The sequence below is a fragment of the Cucumis sativus genome, chromosome 7, assembly GCF_000004075.3.
Source record: "Cucumis sativus cultivar 9930 chromosome 7, Cucumber_9930_V3, whole genome shotgun sequence".
Classification (NCBI taxonomy): domain Eukaryota; kingdom Viridiplantae; phylum Streptophyta; class Magnoliopsida; order Cucurbitales; family Cucurbitaceae; genus Cucumis; species Cucumis sativus.
In genome coordinates this window covers 816,014-842,180 of record NC_026661.2, presented here as the reverse complement: position 1 = coordinate 842,180, position 26,167 = coordinate 816,014, and the positions used below count along the sequence as shown (strand labels likewise).

The 26,167-nt window shown below is 31.7% G+C and overlaps 3 protein-coding genes across 3 annotated transcripts; 2 read left to right on the top strand and 1 right to left on the bottom strand.

The window, feature by feature from the left end:
• Positions 1 to 7,397: 7,397 nt before the first annotated feature.
• Positions 7,398 to 11,104, top strand: LOC101205750 (auxin transporter-like protein 5). Its single transcript, XM_011660293.2, has 8 exons — positions 7,398 to 7,660; positions 7,760 to 7,945; positions 8,065 to 8,177; positions 8,310 to 8,493; positions 8,630 to 8,727; positions 9,476 to 9,683; positions 9,813 to 10,070; positions 10,501 to 11,104. Exons 1-8 carry the CDS (start codon positions 7,496 to 7,498, stop codon positions 10,768 to 10,770), a joined length of 1,482 nt encoding a protein of 493 aa, XP_011658595.1. The 5' UTR covers positions 7,398 to 7,495; the 3' UTR covers positions 10,771 to 11,104.
• A 576-nt stretch (positions 11,105 to 11,680) lies between these two features.
• On the bottom strand, positions 11,681 to 12,827 carry LOC101205517 (glycine-rich protein 2). Its single transcript, XM_011660291.2, has one exon. The coding sequence runs from the start codon at positions 12,734 to 12,736 to the stop codon at positions 12,098 to 12,100; it is 639 nt and encodes a 212-aa protein (XP_011658593.1). The 5' UTR covers positions 12,737 to 12,827; the 3' UTR covers positions 11,681 to 12,097.
• Positions 12,828 to 20,800: 7,973 nt separating this feature from the next.
• Positions 20,801 to 24,713, top strand: LOC101205279 (U6 small nuclear RNA (adenine-(43)-N(6))-methyltransferase). Its single transcript, XM_004144870.3, has 8 exons — positions 20,801 to 21,177; positions 21,729 to 21,934; positions 22,045 to 22,498; positions 22,590 to 22,797; positions 22,907 to 23,014; positions 23,097 to 23,228; positions 23,326 to 23,395; positions 24,163 to 24,713. Exons 1-8 carry the CDS (start codon positions 20,960 to 20,962, stop codon positions 24,222 to 24,224), a joined length of 1,458 nt encoding a protein of 485 aa, XP_004144918.1. The 5' UTR covers positions 20,801 to 20,959; the 3' UTR covers positions 24,225 to 24,713.
• Positions 24,714 to 26,167: the final 1,454 nt, after the last annotated feature.

Here is a 26,167-nt window from a genome sequence, read left to right as displayed (position 1 = left end):
GTCTTCCAACAAATTTAAATGAAGATTTGTGAGCCAAATTTGTTACAAAAGTGCCCACAACCCCTCATCATATTTTTGCGATGCCTAGGAACAACCAATCAACCCAATGAAAATGATGCAGAGAAATTGATAAGAATTAATTTGATGATGAATAATATAAAAGTGGAGACTAAAGAGAGAACGGTCAGAAACATCATTTCCAAAAAATAACAAAATGGCACGCGGATGCCAAAGAACTATTTTCCAGTTTTTAATTATTGCTCTGTAGTTAAGCTAAATGTGAATAACACATTCTTTTCTCACGTTATTTTTTTCATTTAATTAATTTTTAGTTATAGTACTATTCAAAGAACTAGTTAAAGGTAATACAATATGTAAAAGTAGAAATACGAGAGTAGTTTATCTGTTTTGTCCTAAGAAATTAATTAAAAATAATAAAAACTTCAAATTTAATTTATTTTAGAATTTTAAAAGTTGTAGAAGTTGAATAGTTTGATTAAGTAATTATTAAAAAGTCATAACAAATTTATAATTTGACAATAAATTATAATAAATTTAAAATTTTGAAATGTTTTAAAATTTTAATAATTTAACCGACTACCCAACTCTTAAAATTAAATAGACATCATCTCGTCCGTACATTTTCCTATAAAAATCTTGTATATGTATTTGTTTCCAAACTCAATCCATTTTCCAAAATTAGTTGTTTGATGTATAATGTGACAGAACATAATAGATAATCACATTTTTCTATAAAAAGTTATGTAAGTTTATTTTTGTTTTGATTAATGGAGAATTTATTTATTTTGTATGATATGAGATATTAGATAAGTGTACTTAGTCCTAAAATAAATTATAAAGTAAGTGCTTTAATAAATAATGTATGGTTATATTTGAAAAAGTAATTATAAATTTGATTTTAAATATCAACAAATAGATATATATATATATATATATATATATATATATATATATATATATATATATATATATATATATATATCAAGTACATTTATTAATTTCTTCCCTCTAATATATGTTTTTACGTTTTCTTTAATGAATACAATTTTTTTCCTAATAAGAAATGATATAAACTTTGAAAAAAAAAAATTAAATGAAAGTAGGATGTTTTACTAAAAACAATGTTTTGTTATAATTCAAGAATTTAACATTGATTGTAAGTTTATTTTCTAATGCATTATATCTTATAGAATACATTAAACCTTAAAACATTAACATAAAATCAATTTTAATTTTCTCCATTTTCCACTCTCATTTTGGAATACCTATGAAATATATTTTTTTTAATAAACTAATTATCCAATAATTTTAATGATAACAATAGTATCGTATCTTTTATACCTTTTATTTTAAAATGATATATCTTTTGTACTTTTGAAAATTAATTTTGTTTAATTTTGTTATATGTGATTTTTTTTTATTTTTATATTTTTTATATTCATTTAACAAGTTAAAAGAGTCACATGCTATACACGTGTTGAGGGACTAGTATATATAAAAGAGTCTATAGGGAGAAACTTTATCCCTCCATTTGCCGCTTTCATTTAACTAATTCTAAGTATAACATTAATGATAATTTTGTTAATTTTAAAATTTGTTAAATAAAAACTCAAAAGAAATTTGTAAAGTCACACTAATTAACAATTTTCGTTCATCATTTTTAAAAATGATTTTTTTAAAAAGAAAATTATCGTTACAAAATCATCCGCTAACTACATTAATTATACATTTCACACCAATAATAAATAAATAAATAAAAATTTCCATCTAAGGTCTCTTCTCATTCTACAAATTTAATTTACTATATAAAGTCGATTATGTTAATTGAAAAATATCATTCTCTCAAGCTCATGATGATGGACAATGAAATAGAAATATGAGAATGTTTGATGCGGCCATGCCGTTGGAGCATCAAGTCACGTACAAGCAAGATGAAGGGATGAATCTACAATTTCTTTTTATTGTATTTCATAATCATGGATTGTCCTTAAAAAAAATAGATAATTAAATAACTTATGGTTATCAACATAAAAAAAGATTATTTGCCATGCCTAAAACACACATAAATACTTCCAACAAACTTTTCTTCCATTTAAAAATTTATTGTTCTAATAATTTACTACTTTACTTTGTATTTGTACTATGTAAAAAATAATGAAAAATACAACATACATATTTGAAAATATCATTTAAAATGTTTGATTCATTGCGTATATTATAATATCTAATATAAACAAATAATTTATCAGCACAAATTTTATGGTTTTTTTTTAAACTATAAACTAGTCAGATTATATATATATAAAGAAATAAATGTTATAATTTTTGTTTGAAAAAATTTATTTTAATTTTTTAATAAAACCTTGACATTTGACTTGCATATAGCACTTGTTATTACTAGTAGTTTTTAAAAAAATATGTTTTGTACCGAACATTTATAAATCATAAAACTAGTAATACTTATCTCACTAAGATTTAATTAACACTAAGCTATTATTAATTTATTTATGAACGTAAGTTATGTTAAAATAAATTAGTTAAGCTGCAACTTTAATCCCTAATGTTTGGAAAAGAAATTAAAGTTTAGCCTATAATTTGATAAAACTACGCATATATTTTTTATGATTTGAAAATCTTTATAAATATAGCCCCTTTAAGCAAGACTATTTTGTACGATTTTTTATCAAATCAAAAGACCAACTAAATTGTAGTTACAAAATGACTAAGTTCTATCTTTTTTTAAATCATAGGAATCAAATTTGTAATTTCACATCAAAATTTATGTATTTATTACTTTTTATTATTATAAATTTATAATACATTATATAATACAATACTATATTATCATATTTCTAATGTATTTACATGTATTTAATATAGTTTTGTTTTTTTAAAATGTAAAATTCTAATTCTAAATACAATGAAAACATACAAAAATTGTTTTAAGAATTTACAATTGGATCATGTAATTCAAAAAAAGCTTTTCGAAACAAAATTTGGATTTTCTCTCCCAAAAACATATGTGCTAAACTTTGAATCTAAAAACATAAAACAAAATTTAGAATATCTACCAAACCGACTTTTAATTTTATTATATTTTCATAATCGAGATTAGTAAATGTTAACCACAAAAAGAATAATAAAACAAGGGAAAATAGAAAAGAAACAAACAAAAAATAAACTCATTTATCCCCATAGAGTAACTTCGTGTAATTGGTGGGATCGAAGGGAATAACTCAATTTCAATAAAATTATTTAACAAGAATTACTTCCTAGCAAATACATACACATACAAATTATGTAAAAGACTATATAATGGCTTAAAACTTCATCCTATATTCACCCTATATTATTCTATAATCTTTCCTGTGATTATAACAAAATCTATCTTGTTCAACATCATATTCTTTAGATGAAAGGAAAGTTTGATGAGTTGAATAATGATTGTATCAAATGATATAACTCTTCTTTATCACTATATATATATAGAAAGTTGTTTGTTAATATACATATATACATTATATATGGCCATATGGGTTTTAAGTGTTACATAGTCTTAAGAAATAATGGGTAATTATAACACATAGGCCATTAACTAGGCATGCTCATTAAAATGTCAATATATCCTCTCTTTTTGCCATGTTATATGTTTTATATATAAGTTAGCTTTTGTTATTTTGGTTTCTTAATAGCTTGACAATGATACTTTGGAAAGATGAAAGAGGTTACTCTTTTTGAGGGCCAAAAAATATAAACCAAATCAAATCACTTTCAAGTTTAATATCCTTTTGTTTTTGCCCTTTTTGTCTACTTACTATATACACTCCAAAATAGAATTCAAACCCTTTAAATTCTCTACCTATGTATAGACAATATAGCTATATATATATATATATTGTATAATATGATTAGTAGATGGATTTTTGTTCATTATTTTTCATCATATACCAAAATTGTCATGATATTGTTTTTTTTTTTTAAAAAAAAAAACTTTTGGGAAGAAATAATCACTACTCCATATGAGTACACAAGAGATAGGGAATCATTTTAATAGAAATGGCATGGAAAATGAAATTTTAGAGTGGGTAATATTGAAGTGTAAACCATATGGGTTGTTATCATGAATTTTCCTTTTAGTATTTGAAAATGCTCATAATTTCAACTTTTTGTTACAGAAGAGTATTTGAATTTGAGGATTTTTTATTTTTATTTTTTGACCCAACTATATTTAGAGGCTAAACAATTTGAAACTCCAATAATCTTATTGTTAATTAGGGTATACTCCAAAATTAATTAAATTAAACCTCATACTAATACTAAAACTAGTGGTACAATTTTGTAATAGATATAATTTAGTAGCATTCTTTTAAATCAATATTGTTTAGTTTCGTTACAAATTTAGTCGGAGAGAAAATTAAAATTTAATCTCTATCCATCTAAAAGCTAGAATTTAGTATAAATATAATTTGATAGAAACTTCAATCAATACTTAATTCAATTCTATACCTAGTTTCTAAGATGATATGAAATATTTATAAAAAATTAAACTATAAAGAATAAATTCTAATTATAAACTATATTGACTAAACTCGAACTTTTTTAAATTAAATAGAATCCAACTTTTTTTAAAAAAAAATTATTTTTTAAAAATAACTAAAACTGTTTCATATGGGTTTTATTTGATAGGGTGATTTAAAGTGAAACATTTGTTTTATGTTGATAATTGAGTAAAATTGAATGAAGAAGAAACCCATATTTTAGTCACAAGTAAAATAGTAATAATAAGAACAATAATAATAACCCAAAGAAATCAAAAGAATATGAAAATTGACCACTTTTGAATTCAAAAATCTTGAGGTCCAACCAAGGAAACAGATGTCAAAAAAATGGAATAATGTGTCTCAACATTGTTACAAGCTTTTATATATATATATTGTTTTATTGTCAACAATATGAGAAGTTAATTAAGAATAGGATGCAAATGGACAAAACCCCAAGTTGAAGGAAAAAAAGAAGTAATAATTATAGCCTCAAAATGGTCACCAAATGCATCACAAAGAAAACATAATAATGAGATGTGTGGTTATAAGATAGTGAAATGAAGTGTAGAATATAAGGCAAAGAAAGTGAAAATAAAAGAATAGAAGAAGAGAAAACACAAATAAAAAGAAAGATCAGTGTAAAAAAAGTGATGATTATTGGTTAAGAGTTGAGGAGATTAGTGATAATTATAGGTTAAGAAAGCAAAATGAAATGGTTGAAAATGGGGTGTGTGTGAATTTGGCAGAGGAATATACAGAGAGTTGAAGTAAAGAAAAAACAAAAGCAAAGTAAGTAAAAATACATAATAAATAAAAAGTTTTTGTTTTTTGGGTGTCTCCCAAAATCCAATCACAATATTTTTTGTTCTTACACTTTTGTTTGGCTTTTCAAAAAGAAAAAAGAAATAGGGTTTTTTTCTTTGAAAAAGAGAGAGAGAGAGAGATAGGGGCATGTGAGAAAAGTGAATTTGGGTTTGTAATCATGTGGTCTTCTTTTTTATTATTTCTTCTTCCCAAACACCTCGCTTTCATTTCCTTTCTCTTCTCTCTCTCCTTTCTTTCCTGATATTCATATTAAATCCATATTTTCATTACTCGCTACAAAAACGTTATTAATGTATAAATTCAGTAATGAAATTTAAACAACCTTCTTTGAGTTTATAACTATATTTGGATCTCAATTCAACTACCAACAAAATTACAACTTTCATATTTATGTTTACCTTAACATTTAAAATATACAATATGTATCATGTGATCTTTTTTTTCTTTAGCTTATCTTTTCTCTCTCTCATCTAAACTTTTCTTTTTGTCTTCCTCTTCCTATTATTCTATAGGTTACATAAATCTCAACTTTTGCAATTATTCCATGTTAGTGAGTTTTAAATTCAACCTACAACATAACATCCCTTATTTTAGGTTTGATATAACATTTGAAGCGCGAATAATTTAAATTGTTCAACATACACTATAATCATCAATTGAGTAATACTCAAATAATTAAGAACAATGAACATAACATTTTAAAATTAGAGGGAAAAATCCATAAATCTATCATGGAACGAAAAGTTATAAAAGAAAAAGTTAAAAATGGACTAACAAAATGCTAAAATAATATTTTAAAAACTTAGATGGAGGAGTTGTTTGGAAAAAGAAAAGAGAGGATATTGGCATTGTAGTGATTAGGAACATTAATCAAGGTTTAACTAAAATAATACACTAATCTGCTTGGGAAGGGAACCCAAGAAATTAATTGAACCACTCGTGCGAAAGACCCACTCACTCTAATTATATAACACCCCCTCCCTATGTTTTATATATTGAATAACAATTAGGGACCTCAAAATTTGTTAAATTGCTTCAAGACCCACATCACCTTTTACTTATATATATATATGTATATGTCATTTCAAGCACAAATTTTCAGCTACCTTACATATTTGTCATCCATAAAGATTAGTACAGGTAAACTATCAATCCATCAACAGCCTATTTATAGATGTGTTGCACACTACTGCTTTTTACATATGAATCATCATGAACAAATATGTGTAATGTAATATCCTCCAACCTCTTAATCCAAACGTATAGTTATGGGTTTCAATTCCTTAACTGTATTCTAAAACAAAACATAAAAGATGGACAGCAAATTATAAATTTAGCCTAATCATTTTGATTGAAACGCAAATAAAAGACTGAAGCTATTTTTCTAAAACTAATATTTATTTCTTGAGTGTAGTAATTTTTGTCGGGTAAATTTCTACCATTGATGTTAGAATTGAACCACTTGTCAACTTGTAATTTTGTTGTTTTTTAAACCTTCAATATGTCTGGTAAAACTTTGACACAAACAACTTTTTCTTTTTAGTTTGAGAAATGCAAGATTGAAGAACCAAAACTAGTAGGATTCTAATTCTGTCATCACATTCCAACTTTTCAAGTTTGTTCTTTGTCCAATGAATGGAAACAATGCGGCACATTACCTGCTTTGTCATGCAAACATTTCTCTTGTCTAAATGGATGAGCTTTCTCCATAATTGAATGTAATTGTTTGTAGTAGGGATACACTTCCATATTAACGTTAACTTTATTTTTCTTCTTAAAAAAAATGGTTAAAATGGTGATAAATGTTGTATCTATTTATTGTCTGGTCTAATGTTTGGGTTTAAAGTATTAAATTAGTAGAAGGTTGAAGAAGCAAAAGAAAAAAGTTTATAGAAAGTAGAGAGATTAATTTAATAGGAGGGTCTCCAAAATTCCTCTCGAAGTTGAAAACACAGGCTTTTCCCACACTTGAAGAGACCCCACATGTTAGTGTATAAATATATCCACACACCTTTGTAATTCCTTCAGCAAAGTACCCTTCTTTTTCTTCTTCTTCCTCCCTAAAACCCCTTCTTCATACGCACAGAATCTACAGCTTCACACCCATTATGGCCACCACAGCAACAGATAAAGTGGTGGAGACAGTGATCGCCGGAAATTACGTTGAAATGGAAGCCGACGGAAACGCTCCCAATGTCAAAACCAAGCTCTCCAAACTCTTCTGGCATGGCGGCTCCGTTTATGATGCCTGGTTTAGCTGTGCTTCAAATCAGGTTTTTTTTTTCACCCCTTTTTTGTTTTAATCCATCTTTGACATTATGGAGTTTGATCATTCCCCCCCCCCCCCCCCCCCCCCCCCCCCAAAATTTCAGGTTGCTCAAGTTTTGCTTACTCTGCCCTATTCGTTTTCTCAACTGGGAATGCTCTCTGGAGTTCTGTTTCAGCTCTTCTATGGCTTGCTTGGTAGCTGGACTGCTTATTTGATTAGTGTACTCTATATCGAATATAGAACTAGAAAAGAAAGGGAAAAAGTTGATTTTAGAAACCATGTTATTCAGGTTCATTAACTCATCTTCTTTTTCTTGCTGTGATTTTTTACTTCCATTACTGGAAGAAACCCCTTTTAGGAGTGTTGGTTTCTCATGGAGTTTGGTGTTTTTTTTTTTTTTGTTTCCAGTGGTTTGAAGTTCTTGATGGGTTGCTTGGGAAACATTGGAGGAATGTGGGTTTGGCATTTAATTGCACTTTTCTTCTGTTTGGATCTGTCATTCAACTTATAGCTTGTGCTAGGTATTATGTATTTTCCTTTCTTGTTTGTTTGTTTGTTTTTGTTTCATTACCTAATTCCATTCCACTGCAAACTTCACCATCTTCAACTTGGCATTGTTAATCTTATCCTTGCTTTAAAAATCTGGTATGCAGTAATATTTATTACATAAATGACAACCTAGACAAGAGAACTTGGACATACATCTTTGGAGCCTGTTGTGCTACCACTGTCTTCATTCCTTCCTTTAGAAACTACAGAATCTGGTCCTTTCTAGGTCTCTTAATGACCACTTACACAGCTTGGTACCTCACCATTGCTTCTATTCTCCATGGCCAGGTATCACATTTTCCATTATACTAAACGCCATTGAAATTGTAGTGAACCTATTTGAGTAAAGACATGGATTTGGGTGTGGTGTGGTGGTAAGTGATGAAGGTTTTTTGTGGTTTAATCTTTAATGATGTGTTTTTAGGTGGAGGGAGTTAAGCACTCTGGTCCAACCAAGTTGGTCCTTTACTTCACTGGGGCCACCAACATTCTTTACACATTCGGTGGGCATGCTGTTACAGTGTAAGACAATCTCAAAATCTTTTTATGTTATTAATGTTTTCTTGTTGGTTTTTGCGACTGTCTTCAAATTTTTAGCTGTGGAATGTGCATATGTATGTTGGCTGTCTCTGTTGTTTGTGTGCCATTAAAAATGTCAACACTCCATCGTTTGTTGTCATCTATGAAAGATCTCTTCAATTTTAATTTTTTTGGTTGATGTTGCCATTATAGATCTCAATGTTAGTTGGATTCCATTGTTATAAAAAAGTTAATATCAATGTACAATTATTAATTTGGTAAAATGTCTTGCTAAACTTCTCTTTACACTCCCTAGTGTAGAAAATATTCATCTTTTCCCTTTTCTCTGCCTTTATGAATTTAATATTTGTAATTGTGTGTAACTACACTTTTTGAATTGTGTTGTCTTTATCAGCATAAAAAGATATCCTCTTTTCCTGGGTAAAAACCCCTTTTTCTTTATCCTGTTTAGTAATAGTCTAATAGACATTGAAAGTGAAGTTTCTCTATCTAATTGCCCCTCTTTTATCATAAACCCTGATGTAGAATCTGAAAAAGTATGAGGGAGAATGTCACAGTGTCTCCATACCTTAGTATTCATTCTTCTATGGGCCATCCTCGATTGGCCCAATTTAGAAAAGAAAAAGGCCCATCAAACTAACTCATAATTGTTATGAACTGGGTTATCTGAACAAGACATAAAACTCTAATTAATTTTGACTAAAGCTGTTTGGTTGTTGGGAAAATGCAGGGAAATCATGCATGCAATGTGGAAGCCTCAGAAATTCAAGGCAATTTACTTGGTTGCCACTGTGTATGTGCTAACACTGACACTCCCATCTGCAGCCGCCGTGTATTGGGCATTTGGAGACATGCTTCTTAATCACTCAAATGCCTTCTCCCTTCTCCCAAAATCTCCCCTCAGAGATATGGCTGTCATTTTAATGCTCATCCACCAGGCATCATAATTACCATCTCCTTTTACTTCTTTTTTTAGTATGGGATATCGAGATTTGAACATCCAACCTCGATAGAAGTATATGCTAATTACCATTGAGTTTGACATCCTTTCTTTGTAATTCTTGCAGTTCATCACATTTGGATTTGCTTGTACTCCTCTTTACTTTGTGTGGGAGAAAGCCATTGGTATGCACGAATGTAAGAGCTTGTGCAAAAGGGCAGCTGCGAGATTGCCTGTGGTCATTCCCATTTGGTTTTTGGCTATAATCTTCCCTTTCTTTGGTCCTATCAACTCCACCGTTGGATCGCTCCTTGTTAGCTTCACTGTCTACATCATTCCTGCTCTTGCTCACATGTTCACCTTCCGATCGCCTGCTTCTCGTGAGGTATGCCGCACTGGAATGTTACCCTACCCCTCTCAGTGTGGATTGTTTTTTTGGTAACGTGTGGTCACAGTCTAGCAGACAAGGAAACGGCTCATTCTCCTATGTCTTTGTCTTTGGTATTAGTTTAATTAATTAGTAGTTTAGTGTTGGTTTAAAAAAGTTGATTGGTTTTTGAAAAAGATATTGTCTTTGGAATTGCCCTCTCCTAGAAAAGTTCATTTCATAATACGATGAGAGGGAGAAAAGAAAATTAAAGGCACGAGATTCTTTGTCTTTGCTGCTGCCATAGCATGCGATGCGACAGAGTATCTGTTCGTACTCTGATTCTCACCACCCCTGTTTTGTGACAGTCTTTTTTACACCTTCCACATGTCAAATGGCTGTTTTGTGATGATCACGAACTGATAAAAAAACCATTTCGTTGTTGCAGAATGCTGTGGAGCAACCACCTAAGTTCACCGGAAGATGGGTCGGAGCTTATGTGATCAATGCATTTGTAGTGGTTTGGGTGTTGGTAGTTGGCTTCGGATTTGGTGGGTGGGCTAGTGTAACCAATTTCGTACACCAAATCGACACATTCGGGCTTTTCACCAAGTGTTACCAATGCCCACCGCAGACGCCGGCCCTCCCACCACAATCGTTCAATGCTACGGCTGCACCACCTCCACAGCATCACCTCCACCATCCTGGCAGCCATTGATGAGTAAAGGGAGAAAAAATGATGAAATGTTAGGGTTAAGGAAGAGGATGATTTGAGATGTGTTTTCTTTGCTCTGTATTGCAGCTTTTGGTTTGATTAGAGAGACAGAGGGGTAAATTCAGAGTTGGCGAATGTCGCTCTTTTTCATCCAAAATAGTACATTATCCTTATTATTCTGTCTCTCTTTTTTTTTTATTTTTAACTTTGGTGTAGGGCCTTTTCTTCTTTAATGGTACCTAAAAAAGAAAAAAGCTGAGAAATTTTTGTATCTAAAAACTTACATCCTGCTTGTCCCCAGTGATGCAAATAGCTGTTTTTCCATGATCACTCACAATCATCCTACTTGAATGGACAACCCTTTCATTGGTAATTAGGCTGCCCATAATCACATTGACCATTGGAAATCAACACAAAAAAAAAAGTAAATGAATGGCAGAGGAAAGAAGAAATTTGCATTGCTTGGTTTAGTTCTGTTGTTTTCTTGGACAATGTGAGAAACACAAGAAACTGTGAATCACTCTCCTCTTCTTTCTTTTCCTTTAAACAAGATGGTAATGAACATTCATTCAAATTCGTAATCAGGAGTAATGGGATCTGTCATAATAAAGAATACATCTACAAACAGGCAGCTCTTGAAAGGTCATTTAGTGTGCAGTAATGGAAACAAGTTTCTAATTCCAATTCATTTATTATCACAGTTTGCATGAACACATCTCCATCATTAGACAAAGAGCTCTTTCACAAAAGTGAAACTACTTTATTTCTTTCCAGCCTGCATTTCCCTTTCCCAGTCTCTGCTCATTCCAACAATAATTGAATAGGAAAGAAGAATGCAGTGGCATTGATTCAATCAAGAGAGATAATTTCAATAGAAATGAACTGGAAAGAAAAAGGATCTTAAGCCGTGTAGTTACAGAAGAAATCAGAGATGGATCCATTCATTCATTGAAAACCAGATGGCATTGTATATGAAAATACTTGTATCAACAGTTAAAGAAACAGAGAAATCAAAGGAAGATATTCAACTTTCCTCCATAGATCATCTCTTTTTCTAAGGATAGCTGATAAAATACCCTAAAATCCATCAAACAAACATAATCATCAACACCCAACAACCAAAAGATAGATACTAAACTGATTGGAAATCCATAGATGACAAAAAAAAGAAAATGAAAAAGGCTACTACTCAAATCCTATTAAAAGATGACCTTACAGATCTCAGTAGATCAAAACTGAGATAGAAAGGTAAAGGAAAACCGAACAAAACACCCCCAGATTGAAGCAAACAAAAGTAAATTGACTTGCTGGTCACCAATTTACGCGACGATCAACGACCACTGCTTGGACATTCTCTAGCGAAATGCCCAGATTCACCACAGCTATAGCAGTTTCCACCACCACCACCGCCGCCGCCGCCTCCGCCGTACCTATCACCACCGCCGCCTTGAGATCCACTCTGGTAGCAGTCCCTCGCCATATGGCCAGTCTCACCACACTTGAAACAAGCACCACCTCCACCACCACCGCCACCACCTCCATAACCCCCACCACCATAGCCGCCTCCACCACCGCCGTACCCACCTCGGCCACCACCACCACTTCCACCGTTAAACCCATATCCACCACCACCACGTCTCCCCCTTCCACCACCACCGCCTCCTCCATAACCACCTCCACTTGAGTAACCACCTCCACCACCAGCGCCGCCGCCGCCTCCTCCTCCGCCGCGACTTCCCTGCACAGAAGCTTCACCAGGGCCAGTGACATCAACAGCCTTGGAACGGCCATCAGACTCAGCCTCGATCAGAAACTCAACATCCTCACCAACACCAAGGCTCCGGAAACCGTCGGATCTGATAGAGGATTGATGAACGAAAAGATCTTCACCACCATCGTTGGGGGAAATGAAGCCATAACCCTTCTGGTCACTGAACCACTTCACTTTTCCACTAACCCTTTCACCCATTTCCTCGATCTCCTTCTTTCACAAAGAAAACCCAACAACTGAAAAACCCTAATCACCAAAATTTCTCTCTCTAGATTTGGGAGAAAAAGGGGTTTTATATATATATATATATATAAATAAATAAGAAAAAAAAAAACGTACTTTGTGAATCGAAAAGCTTGGAAACGGGAAGAGCGCCCCGTCATCCGTAAACGACGCTTTTTCCATTTGTGATTTTGTGGGGTCACATTATTCGATGATGACCGTCCGATTCTAAGCGACGGCGGGTGGTTTCCGACGAGATCTGACGGCCAGGGCTTTTCCGCTTCTTTGCTTTGGAATGGAGCAACTCACCGTCGGGATTCGTGACGGAATTTTAACGGCTAAGGGTTCTTTTGGGATTTCCCTCCTAAAATATCTTCTTTTCCGTTCTCCGAATTTTTTTTGTTAATTATTATTATTATCATCATCTTTTTACGGTGGTAAGGTAAGGCAAATGGTAATTTGTTAAAATATACGGTAATTTGGTCAAGTATATGGTACAAGCCTCAAGCCTCAACCCAACCTAGTGAGGTTACTAAAATTAATAAATTCAAAAAATAACTTTTACTACTCCTTTTTTTTTCTTCTTTTAAATAGCTCCCTTTACTTTCTTAAGTTTCAAATTACTCCTTCACGTCCTAAATTTTTTAAAAAATAATAAATATAGCAAAATTTGTCCACATCTATCCATATAAGTTTATGGGCTATGTTACAAATATTGATTCATAGACGAGTCTATCAATAATATATTTTTCTATATTTACAATTTATGTGGTTATATATTTCATTGTTATTCATAAAATTGCCACAAGCTAATATAGCAAAATTCATCTAATGACAAAAACATTTTGAAAATATTATTCATTCGATCGACAATGAAGCTTTATCCAAAGCCTTCATCTTAAACGCTGGGAGATCTTCAACTGATTGCGAATACTAGTAGAAGCGGATCAATAGTCAACATATTGATCTCACGACTTATATTTTTTTTCGGACGGCCCGGCTACCCTTCCATTCAGTAACCTGCCATTTAGAGGTAAGTGAGAATAACCTAAGCAATTCTTCTAAGGGCTCTTTGTGATTTTTGTTTTTAGATTGGATCAAATTTCTGAGTTTTTTAATTTTAGGATAAAAATAAGAGTGATTCATTTCATAATACTTTTCTAACCAAATAAGAAAAGTCATATATTCATGTTTGGAATTTTTTATTGCAGAGATGAAGATTTATTTGATTTCACATTTTACATCAATGGCAAAATTGATTTTCATCTATATAATAGAATATATTGGGGGGAGAGATAGTTCTGAAAATTTTAGAAACTTGTATGTTGTCAATTTTTGAGTTGAAGTCAATAATAAACTAAAATAGGACAACAACTCAAAACAAATAAATTATTATGGTAAAATCGGTACTTACTCTCCAAATTGGAATGATACCCATATTCATTGATAATAATATTTTGGAGATGGTTTATGTGCTTAGTGACGAAAGGATGATGCATGTGTATATTGAACATGATTCCAATGAGTAAGCCTTTGATATTAATGAACAATATAATCTAATGGGGAAGAGAGAATTGATATGCACAGTATCTTCCATGTGTTTGAGTAGGACTTAGAAGAAGATGAATGGTTCGATGATAGTAATGGAACGACGCATATATTGTTTGATGAGGAATTTCATTTGTAAGTTAAGATTGAACAGGATGTTGAGTTTATCTATGGGTTAGAGGACATTTTAAATAGCCATGTAATTCTAATGGTGAGAAAATGAATGGAGTATCAAAGTTTAGAGTTGAGACTCATACGAATCATATTCCATTTTGGGTTTGTATAAAATTTTGCTATTCTAAGATTTTAAGAGATGCTTTAATAGTTATGCACTAAGAAGTTTCACAATGTGAAGTTGAAGAATGATGATTAAAAAAAAAGGGATCACTTTAGTGTGTTCGAAAAGATGTAAATGGAGGTTGCATGCAAGCATTGTGGAGGTAGATAATATATATTTCAAATTAAGTCTTTAATTAGTGAACATACATGTCAATGAATGTTTCAAAATAGAAATACGAGTTCAACATAGTTGGCTGAGAAATACTTTTGATTATTGCCCAACCTAACTAGAGTCTCACAAAATTTATCAAAGTGGTAAAAAGTGATTACCCAAGTTGCTATTTCGCGTACTCAAGCTAGTAAGGCTAGAAGCAACAAGACTTTGAAAAAAAATTAATGGGACCTCTTCGAACAATTATATAAAAGATATTATAGGACTATGCCGAAGAGATGAGACTATCGAATGTGAGGTCGACAATTAAAATAGCTTGTGTGATAGGGTAGTGGAGGATTCTAACCTCATATTTAGACAAATCTTTATATGTTTTCGAGCATGTAGAGAAAGGGATTTCTTGGTGGATGTCATTTGTTCATGGATTAGGATGCATGTCATCTCAAGGAGCCATGCTAAGGACATTCAATGATTGTAGTTAGAATTTATGGTAATGATGGCATATACCCCATTGTGTGGTATGTGATGGAGGCAAAAAAACAAAAAACAGTTGGACACAGTTTACTTTTATCGTTCAAGAATGATTTAGGAGACTTTTCACAGTAAGGAATTGACTTTCGTTTCAGACTAGCAAAATGTAAATATATTTATTGATCTTGTCTATCATTGTACTATGATATAATTATATTGTTTCAAATTATCAAATTATATACTATTCCTATTTAGGGTATTTGTTCTAACTTTCAACGACATATTCTTAAATGTAGACTATAGATTTTGTGCCACATTTATACAAAAAGTTTCAAAAGCAATTCAAGTGGGTGGCTTTAAAAAACATGTTTTGGGATACTGCAATGGGAACTACTAAGCCTAAGTTTGATGATATTATGACAAAAATTGGTAAGTTGATTATGCATATACTTACCAGTACTATAATTTGAACGGCATAGGTACGTGTGACGTATTGGTCTAATTAAAGCATTCTTTTTGAACAAAAGTTAAATGTGATCTTTTGCTGAACAATATGTCTAAATGCTTTAATTCCTATATTATGTGCAAGCAATGGATAAATCAATAATTCAAGTTCTTGAGATTATTCGAAAATTGGTTATGTCTAGATGGGCTAAAAATTGGATAAATTATCTAAGACTAATTCTAGAAATTGTGTAGCACATGTGTTGGAGACATGATGTTTGAGGTAGAGAGAGGTTATAAATAGTTCACTTTCACTCTAGGCTAGTAAGAGATTTAAATGCTCTATTTTACTCTATAAGGTTGATTTGAATGAAAAAACATGCAGGGTAGATCATGGAACTTAATCGACATACTTTACGTTTATGCGATACAAAGCATCTATTTCATTAAAAAAAACACTAGAGGATAGTGGTGAACATGATAGATCGAAAAACGAGAGGGTTTGGTCAGGTTGGTTTCGAAAAGTTTAAAATCGATAATTTCCAAAAAATATTTTCAAGTGTTAAATCGACTCAATCGATCGACTATATTACTCATGTATTGGTTTAACACTTTACTAAACCGACTATATGGTCCGTTCAGAATTTGCACATTAATACTTCGACCGACTTATTGTAGGAAGACATTGACGAAAATATACTCCTACCACATCAGCCCCACTACCTATTACATCTAAGAATGGCGAATAAAATCATTGAAAAGCACGAGCACACCAAGAGAGTAACTTTAAAATGTTAAGTTTGCAAATGATTTCAGAATACATATTTGATAAATTGTTCAAATATGACAGGAAATGTTTCATATTGTTAAAGAAAACCCTTGTTCAATGCATCTTCAAAAGAGAAAAATCAGTACATTTTGTCAACCTTAAAGGTATACGATTCAAATATCAATAAAATTACAACCTCAATAATCCAATGAGTTAATCTTCTTCCATCTTGCTCCTAATTTTGGAAAATTCACATTCAAATTACAATAATAATTCAACGAGTCTTCTCCAGCATGCGAAGTTGAAAAACCTCTTCAGAAAATGAATAATGCTTCTTCTTTTTAGACTACATCAAAGTTTAAAATGGTAACATAACAAATCCTGGAAGTAGTAGTTTAAACCAATACTAACATGTCTGAGTGCAACATCGAAACTGACCTTCAAAGAGTTTCCTTCAATTTCTCGTTGAGTGCATCACCGAGAGATCAAACTACATAAACATTATGTCAATGATATTGTCAATTTTTCCGATCTCCAACCAATATACTGTTGCTCCGAGATGGCCTCGAGATCAAACTACAAAAACATTATGTCAATGATATTGTCAATTTTTCCAATTATGTCAATGATCTCCAACCAGTATAATGTTGCTCCGAGATGGCCTCGAGATCCAACTACATAAGCATTATGTCAATAATATTGTTAAACTCCTCAATTATGTCAATGATCCCGGGCCAATTTTAACTTTTATAGACCACAAAAATTCAATGTGAAGTCATTTGTGCATAGTGGGGACGAGTAATGAACAAAGAGCAAACATGTTGTGATCATGTGCACCTCTTATAGTTGCATCAATGGACACTGAGATATAAGATTTCATGGGTTTTGTTCACGTCGAATGTTTTAGAACTCAAACTAGTTTTCTTATTCCTTTAAATAAAAATTAAAAAGAAATTGATTGACCAAGTCACATCAACATTTAAATAATATAATTATCCGCAAATTTTAACAATTAGGTTAACAAAGAGGACCTTCTAGACCTATGATTGAAAACTTAAGAACCAAGATGAGTCATTTGAAACTTCAACTACCAAACACACCTATTCCAAAAAAAATACTTAAATAAAATTTGAAAATTAAATATAATAATATAAAGTAACATAGCAAAAACATGAAAATTCTTATTATTTGTTTAGCCTATAAGGAAGTTTTATTTCCCATCTCTTCCTCCCCATTCCTAATCTAAACGAGGAATCCTGCTCTCTCTCTCTCTCTCTTAATACATGTTATGGGCAGATCTCCATTGGTATACATGATTCATGAACGTCCACAATATTTGAGACTTAGAGAGTACAATAATGTTGATGGGCACATGGTTTTTCCATCTTTTATCTTCCCTCACTTATTTTAGTAAATGTTTTTTTAAATCAAATTACTACGAAAAATAAGATATTATTGAGATGTGTTAGAAGATGCATGCTGTATTTTTGAAATATGAAGATGTATCGTAACTTTTATAAGATAAATTAGTTATTCATTCTATTATTGATTGACTTTACAATGAAATCTCATGTTTTATTTAATAATGTATCATACGATTTAAAATTAGAGTGATTTTAAAGGTTGTTCGTATAATCTATATTTGTAACAAATAGTAATATAAAACTTTTAACTTATATGTAACATTAAAAGTGAGTGAGTTGCAGACACAAAATACTAATACAAGATGAAAAAAACAAACAAACTACTCAAGTATGACGGGGATACTTTGAAGGCGTTTGAGGTTTAAGGCGAGGAGTGACCTATAATAGTATGAAAATTATATTAATTTAGGTATTATAATCGTTTGCGTGGGATACAGTAAATTATTATAATTGTTATTATAGTCAAACTTTTAGATGCAAACTTGAGAGGAGTGAAGTGTGTTATTTTATGCCAACTACACGTTTGGGACATGGATTAAGCAAAAGAAAGATTGGCGTTCTTTTACTCCATTTATTTTAGGTCAAAATATCTACCACACATTGTTCCATTCTCTTTTCGTGGGTGCACTTGGGACAACTGAATTTTTTGTTTTTCTTGGGGTTAATCTAGACATGGATTGACCGACCCTAAGATTATTCCCAAATTTAAAAACTATTTCAAGAAAATTTCTCGGTCTCTCTTGATGGCATCTCAAACCAACCTTAGCCCAAGATCATAGTTCATAGTATATTAGTTTATGTTCTTTAGCTCAGGGCTATCTCGGTTCTAAGATCATACATAATTTTCATAAACTTTGTCGTGAGGGAATTTTATATATATGATTTTAAGACTCGCGATAAATTCCCATGAAAATAATTTAATATTCAATAATCAAATAAGTTGTAATATAAGCATTACAAATAAATAAAATTAAATATTTATTCTCGTATTTGAAAAATAATATTAACATTATATAAGTTTAACGTATATAAAATATAAAAATAATCACATTATAAGCCTAACGTATATAAAATATAAAAATAACCACACTATTTGTAAAAAAGAATGCGATCCAATTAAGTAAACAAATATATTTTTAATTAAATTTAATTCCTTATATAAATAAAACAATTATATTTGAAAATGTGAAAATAGAAGCAAATTCAAAAAATATCTCAATCAAATCTTTCAACTATAAAAATATAAAAATTATATTTTAAAATAAGATGTATGATTTACCAATAAATTTTAGGCTAATTTTTATAAATAGAAGAATTCATAGAACAATTTAAGAAAAATCTATTAAACTTGAGAATTCTATTTTTGTCTAATTTATAATGATTTTTCAATTTTGACTCTCTTCTTCTTGATTTTTCTTCTTCTTTTCATCGTTTTGTTTCTTATTTCTATGTCTTTTTCTTCTTATTTCTATGTCCTTTTCTTTTTTTTGTTTATATCAAATGTACAATATATATTTTTTATATTGGATAGATAAATATAACCAAATTTAAAGATCAAGCAATCTAAAAAAATCATTTAGATTTGTCTTCCCAAATCTAATGGACAATTTACAAAAATAGCCAAAATTTACCAAAACAATGATTTAAAAACCTATTTAGATTTAGTTACGCAAATTTAAACCATCAAATCTAAACAGATGGATAGTGTACACAAAAATAGCTAAATTTATATATATATATAAAAAAAAAAAACCGTTTAAATTTGGGGTTGTCCAAACAAATCTAAATACCACATATAAACTATTGTTTTCCAAATTTTTTTGAAAATGAACAAAGAAGTTATTAAAAAATTGTTTGATAGATATTTTAACATTTTGTTCTATTTTAAAAAATACTCTAAATTTTAGTCTAAATGACATATTTTATGCTACAACTTTAAACATACATATGAAGGGATACAACATCTTGTGACATATCCATTTAAATTTAACTTAAAATTTAAAGTCAAGAAATACTTGATTTCAATATATTTTCTATTTTGGATTGGTCAAAATAAGGTTATTTGAGTTTCTCTAACTTGAGTTTTATTCCTCAACAATTTATATATATATATATATATATATATATATACTTCACAAATAATTCACGATAATATTTAACATCAACACAAAAGATTGTGATGAAAATCCATGCACATATACATTATGTGAATAAGTTTGATTATAAACTCTAAATTTTCAAAGAGTGGGGTTTGGAATACAAGTACATGTCTAAACAAATTCAATGTGATTGTAAATTTTGGAGACAAACAACTCTCTAATTTACTTAAATACAAAAGTAATAACTATAAAAAAAATTTCTTTAAAAACTCACTAATGTCTTTCAAGTCACTATTCAAGATTTTAGTTTGAACGCTTACATAAAACGTTTCATGAGTTTTACCATTTGATTAGATCAAATGTAAAATCTAATATAAATATATTTTAACAATCAATTTGCAAACACACAAGTTACATATTAGAGTATCCACAATTCTTTAAACTTTATGTTTACATTAAAAAAAGATGAATGGTGATGACAATAAGAAGATCAATGATTAATACACCAAATACATATATATGAAAAAATCATCAAAATTCTAAATACCTACAAAATTTATAGAGAAAATTTCAACAAATTTATAACATGAATCAATTTCAACATTTACCAAAGTGATGGATAGACTTGTGTTAATAACTTGTTATAAAATTGAGAGAGAAAATTAGAAAAAATGTAAAAATACATGCCAAGAGTCAAGAGAAGAAGAAAAAAAAAAAAGAAAGTTATGAGATGCATGAGAAGGTGGTGGACATCAAATAATATTTCAAACTCTAATCTACCATAGTTAACTTCAATTGATAAGATTTAGCATAAAATTGGGAGCATCGCGTAGAAATGTTTTTTAACGTAAAAACTATCCTAAGTTGGGAGTGAATTCAGATCTTCGTCGCTTTACCAATAAACTGATGGTCAAAGTTTAGGCAAATTGAAGCATCAGCGGGAGCGAGCATCGAACAACAACTCAGGGAGCCCCGAGGCCGAGGAATTTGGCGATGACGAGAAAGAAGAGGAAGACGAGAGAGGCGGCAACAATCCATCCCAGAAATAAATATGCTGAAAATCCCCCAGATTTCGCTCTCTTAGCTTCTCTTTACCCTTCGTTTCAACCTTTCGTCTCTCTTCATCCCCGACCCAGAATCGACTGGACCGACTTCAATGCCACCCGTGAACTTACCCGGGTTTTGCTTCTTCATGACCATGCTCTTCATTGGTATCTCTCCTCCCCTTTGGCTTTCCATTGCTCTATTTTCTGTTTCACTGTTTTATCTTCCTCATAGCTGAAGGTTTTAATTTCTGTTCATATTAGAAGAGAGCAGTGCTCTTTTTCTTTCTTTGCTCTTCTTTTCTGCTTCAAACTATGTGGGCTAAGTTAAATTTGGACTTTCATTTTGAACTCATGATGGGGTTCGTTCTTTTTTTTAAAAAATGGCTTTCATAGGGTAATGTGTGGTTTTATCCCTTTGTAACTCATTATGTAATGCAATCGAAATATCCATCCTAATGGTGGGATCAATACATTCCCAAGGACCCAATTCATGCTATTATGTTGAAGAGGACCAACCATACTGTACACCTTTCTTTACATTTACCAGTCAGAGTTTTACTTGTTTCAAATCATGTCTTTTGATTTGTGAAATTATATGTTTTGAGAGTGATTTGATTGTGTTGCGCTTGTCGGTTTTGTTGGCAATATCAAGGTGCTTTGTTTGTCAAATTAGGATGTCTTTATGATTGAAGTGTAATTTGATATCTACGTCTCAGGTGGATTCCTGATGGACAGCTCTGCCCGACAGTACCTAATAGATCGAATTATATTCATTGGCTTGAAGATCTTTTGTCATCTGATGTCGTTGCAAAGAAAAATAGTGATTGCGGTCGTGTAAGAGGTTTTGACATAGGAACTGGGGCAAATTGCATTTACCCACTTCTTGGAGCGTCTCTTCTCGGGTGGAGTTTCGTTGGGACAGGTGACTTCCTTTACGTATAGTTGGTTTTGTTCTCAAATTTCTATGTTACCCATTGATCTGTATTTTTAACAATGACCAGGTCTTCGGTTGTTCTACTCGGGTTGGTGCAGATGTGACTGATGTAGCACTAGAGTGGGCCGAAAGAAACGTTACAAGTAATCCACATATTTCTGAACTTATTGAAATTAGAAAGGTGGATGATACCTCAGATGATCTTTCTACAGAATTACATGATAGTGTAGCAGTCGATAGTGAATGCAAGATTTTCAATGAGATGGATGGTAGGGAAATAGGGCCACCCCTGCCCTCATTCTTGTCGAAGGAGGCAATCCACTTGGAGACGCAATATCATGGTCCTCCCATTCTTCTTGGTGTTGTCAAAGATGGTGAGAGGTTTGACTTTTGCATGTGCAATCCTCCCTTTTTTGAGAGTATGGATGAAGCAGGATTGAATCCAAAGACTTCTTGTGGTGGAACTCCACAAGAGATGGTCTGCCCAGGTGGGGAGAGGGCATTTATCAGTCGTATGATTGAAGACAGCATTGTTTTGAAGCAGACTTTTCGGTATTCCTTACTTTAATGCTGCAAAATTGCCTCTGATTCTTCTATATACCTTTTTGGAATCTTATCTTCTTATCTTATTTGACATCTGCAGGTGGTACACTTCAATGATTGGGAAGAAATCAAACCTCAGCTTCCTGATATCTAAACTTTGGAAAGTTGGAGTGACAGTTGTCAAGACTACAGAATTTGTTCAAGGCCAAACTTGTCGGTGGGGACTTGCTTGGTCTTTTATGTCCACAGCACGGAAGATTATATCTCCTCATGTCACTAACAAGAGTATCTTGTCTTTCATGCTTGAGGTGGATCGATGTTGGAGCTTTTTGATTTTATGTTAGGCTTTCCTTGTTTTTCGAGATACCATGCCTTTTCTGTGGATAAGCTCAGTTTTGGTTTGTTTCTGTTGCTCAGGGCCTCCTTTCACAAGTCAGTGCCATGAGTATACTGCAATCAGTTGAACGTTTTCTTAGCACCGGTGGAGCTTCTTGTAAATTGAACGCTTCTTCATTTACAGTAGATGTATGGTTGTTCACTTGGCTTCTTTTATGTTGTTGCAAGTGATGGTTTCATGCTTACAAGTTAACAATTAATATTTTGGTAGATTACTGCATCTGAGGATCATTGCCAAGCAATTCTTGAGAATGGAGCATGTGAAGAGGTCAAAGATGCCAGTTGTGTAGCTTTGGAAAAATCAGAAACTCAACTCTCTACTGATCTGTGTTTTCGAGTTTCGGTATTTTCCGCTTGCCATTTTATGGTTGTGTGACTCCATTGCAAATGCTTAGGCACATAACTTTTCTTTTATCATGACTATTTCTTTTTTGTTATAGGTCTTTCAGCAGATCCCTGGAACACTTCTTGTGAAAGGCTCCTTGCATCAGAAGAGCAACCCTTCTGCAGGTACTACTCACTCATGCATTTCACTTTCTTTAATATATATATATATATATATATATATATTCATTCTTAATCATCAATTCACCCGAAAGCTTAATAACTGAAGGTAAATTTAATAGAATATTTGACACTCCCCTTACTTGTTGGCTTGAATTATGAAAGAATGGTCCAAACAAGTGGAAATCAATATTAAATGGAGAGAAAATAACATTGCAGAGGCTTGAACACACGACTCCTTTAGACCACCTACTCTGTTACCATCTTAAATTACCAATTCGCCCAAAAGTTTAAGCTGATAGGTGAGGGTAAATTTAATAGAATATCTAACATTCATATTCAATATACTATTACAATATCAATAGTCTTTCGAGAGGACTATATCTCTCCTACAATCCATCAGTGACTGATTCACCAAAATAGACCTCTCCTCTAAGATCCCTAATGTATTTATAAATTATATTCAAGACCACTTAGCTACTGTATACGCTTACCCTACCAATATTCTCAACATATCCCCTTTTAGTACTTTCACACTACACCAGAATTATTATGTTGTAGAGAGAACAACACAGCAAGGTTTGTGAGTTTAATACCTCCTACTCTTTTGTGGCTTAAGGATTTGGCTCCGTTAACTTTTCTAGCATTATATTCTCAAGAGTTACAGGAAGAAACTCAACAGCCAGGAATTAATTATATTTTGTATTTATTTAATATATATGATCCAATGAAATAGGCTAATAGCATTATGGCCATGGTATATACCCTTGCAGGCTTATTCTCACTGATTTTCCACCGATTAGAGGAGTTTCTGAAAGCTGAATTTTGTAAATAAAAGGTGTTATAGGAGATCCCTTCTCTCCCTCAGCATCCAAGGACACAGTAGTACAACTTGTAAACCAGATCCTGTTTATGTGAACGCTACACGATAAGGCAGTTGTATTGCTTACTATGCAGGGGTGAAGCGAAGAAAGGAAGTTGATGAGTAATTTTTTCTTTGATATTCTTTCTTGCTCTTTTAAAGTAAAAAGCTCATTTATATAGAAAGTTAGCATACAAAATTTTCATCCTTCGTATCGAACATTTTGGCTCTGCCCATATCATATCAACTAACAAGATTAAGTTGTTGAGGATAGTGCTGGAGGTGATTTTATCTCATAAATGGGGTGGATTCATCCATTTCAAAATATGAAAATTTTGTTTGAGAACCTTTCTTTTGGACAAGTCTGTTAATGCCTTTTGTTTTTGTTATCTCCCTTAGGAGGAGAACAAAGCAACACATGTCTTTGTGGCTTTTTCTACGTAGCATTCTCACCATTCATGACGAGGAGGTTAATTTGTAATTGTGGTCATGTTTGTTTGTTTGTTTTTTTTTTTTTTTTTTTTTTTTTTTTTTTTTTTTTTGCCTAGAAAAACAAGGACAATTACTTTTTGATCTTTTGACACTTGAATTCTAGTCTTGTGCAAGAACAGTCCAGTTTATAGTGACTAATCCAATGCGTAGCCCATGAACAACAGTAGAAGATTTTAACCAAGCACATTGCTAGAAAACTGTTTCTTTGTTACTCACATTTCTGCTTGAATCACTGTTTCTGTTTCATTTTGTTTCCTGCCCTCCTGCCTCGTCGAGCAGATACTTCTCTGTTTTCACTATTTCTATGGATACTTTATCTGATTTCTGTTTGTAATTTGTTAGGCTGTAGTAATCCGTGTCAGTCTATGCTTACCTTTAGAGCTTCGGCCTTATGTTAAGGTAAATTTAGAAATTTGCCATTTGTTTTAAACAATATATATATATATATAGATATAGATATAATAACTATTCACACCTACCATTGGAGTTGAAATATATTAAAATTTTAAATGGAAGTTGAGACTTCAAACGAGTGCGGCAATGATGTGACAGAGTTTGGTGGTGTTCTTAGTTTAATTTCTATTATAAGTCATCAAGACTTGTTGTATTTTTATTTGACACAATAGTGTGCTTTGCTTTCATGTGATGAGTGATGAGTGATGAGTGATGAGTGAGAAGTGAAGCCAACTTTAATTTAAATAAACGCAATTTGTGAAAGTGAAAGAAAATATGTAAATAAAATATATACCCAAAGATGATAGTGGCTAAGTGCAATTATAAAGTTGTTGTCAAAACTTCTTTTTGATGTGCTGCTAAGAAGAAAAAAATTTCGTTCAACTCTTTTTTCAATACTTTTTTTTTGTTTTATCCAATTAAATTTTGTACTTAAAAGTACGTGAGTTAATGTCTGATATTAAATTTAATATCAACTAAAATGTACGACTTCTTTATTACAGGAAAAAAAACTTTGCATCAAATAAGGATATTTCAATCAATTTCATTAACGATTCGAAACTCACGACAAAATTGTAGTATTTTGTGTTTTTCCTTCAACCCTATGTTGAAGAAGGAAAGAGAAGTAGTAAAAAAATATTTATTTTGTAATCCAAAATGTGGTTTTGTGCAATTATGTGGACAAGTCCACAATTATGATGGATAGAGTAGACATGAGCAGCCAAATAAGAATCAATATGACTTTAATTCGATCTAATTCTATTAGACATTAGCATGCATTCACTTAATTAAATTAGAGTTTTTAAGAAACCATACCTTTTAAGCTTCCGTACCACACCAATCTCTACGTGAACACAATTTGAACTATCACTAGTGTTGACCTGCTATTCTTCAGACTTAGAACTGAGTTGTGGGATCCGATGAGTGAAGGATTTGAGAGAAAGATATGGATGGAAATTGGATTACGATCG

What these genes read in the sequence shown, in the direction of transcription:
- LOC101205750 (XM_011660293.2), top strand. Translation starts at nt 7,496, where the DNA reads ATGGCCACCACAGCAACAGATAAAGTGGTGGAGACAGTGATCGCCGGA. An exon ending in TTAGCTGTGCTTCAAATCAG is followed by an intron (nt 7,661 to 7,759) that starts GTTTTTTTTTTC and finishes CCAAAATTTCAG; the next exon opens with GTTGCTCAAGTTTTGCTTAC. An exon ending in CTTCTATTCTCCATGGCCAG is followed by an intron (nt 8,494 to 8,629) that starts GTATCACATTTT and finishes ATGTGTTTTTAG; the next exon opens with GTGGAGGGAGTTAAGCACTC.
- LOC101205517 (XM_011660291.2), bottom strand. Translation starts at nt 12,736, where the DNA reads ATGGGTGAAAGGGTTAGTGGAAAAGTGAAGTGGTTCAGTGACCAGAAG.
- LOC101205279 (XM_004144870.3), top strand. Translation starts at nt 20,960, where the DNA reads ATGACGAGAAAGAAGAGGAAGACGAGAGAGGCGGCAACAATCCATCCC. An exon ending in CATGACCATGCTCTTCATTG is followed by an intron (nt 21,178 to 21,728) that starts GTATCTCTCCTC and finishes TCTACGTCTCAG; the next exon opens with GTGGATTCCTGATGGACAGC. An exon ending in ATCTGTGTTTTCGAGTTTCG is followed by an intron (nt 23,229 to 23,325) that starts GTATTTTCCGCT and finishes TTTTTGTTATAG; the next exon opens with GTCTTTCAGCAGATCCCTGG.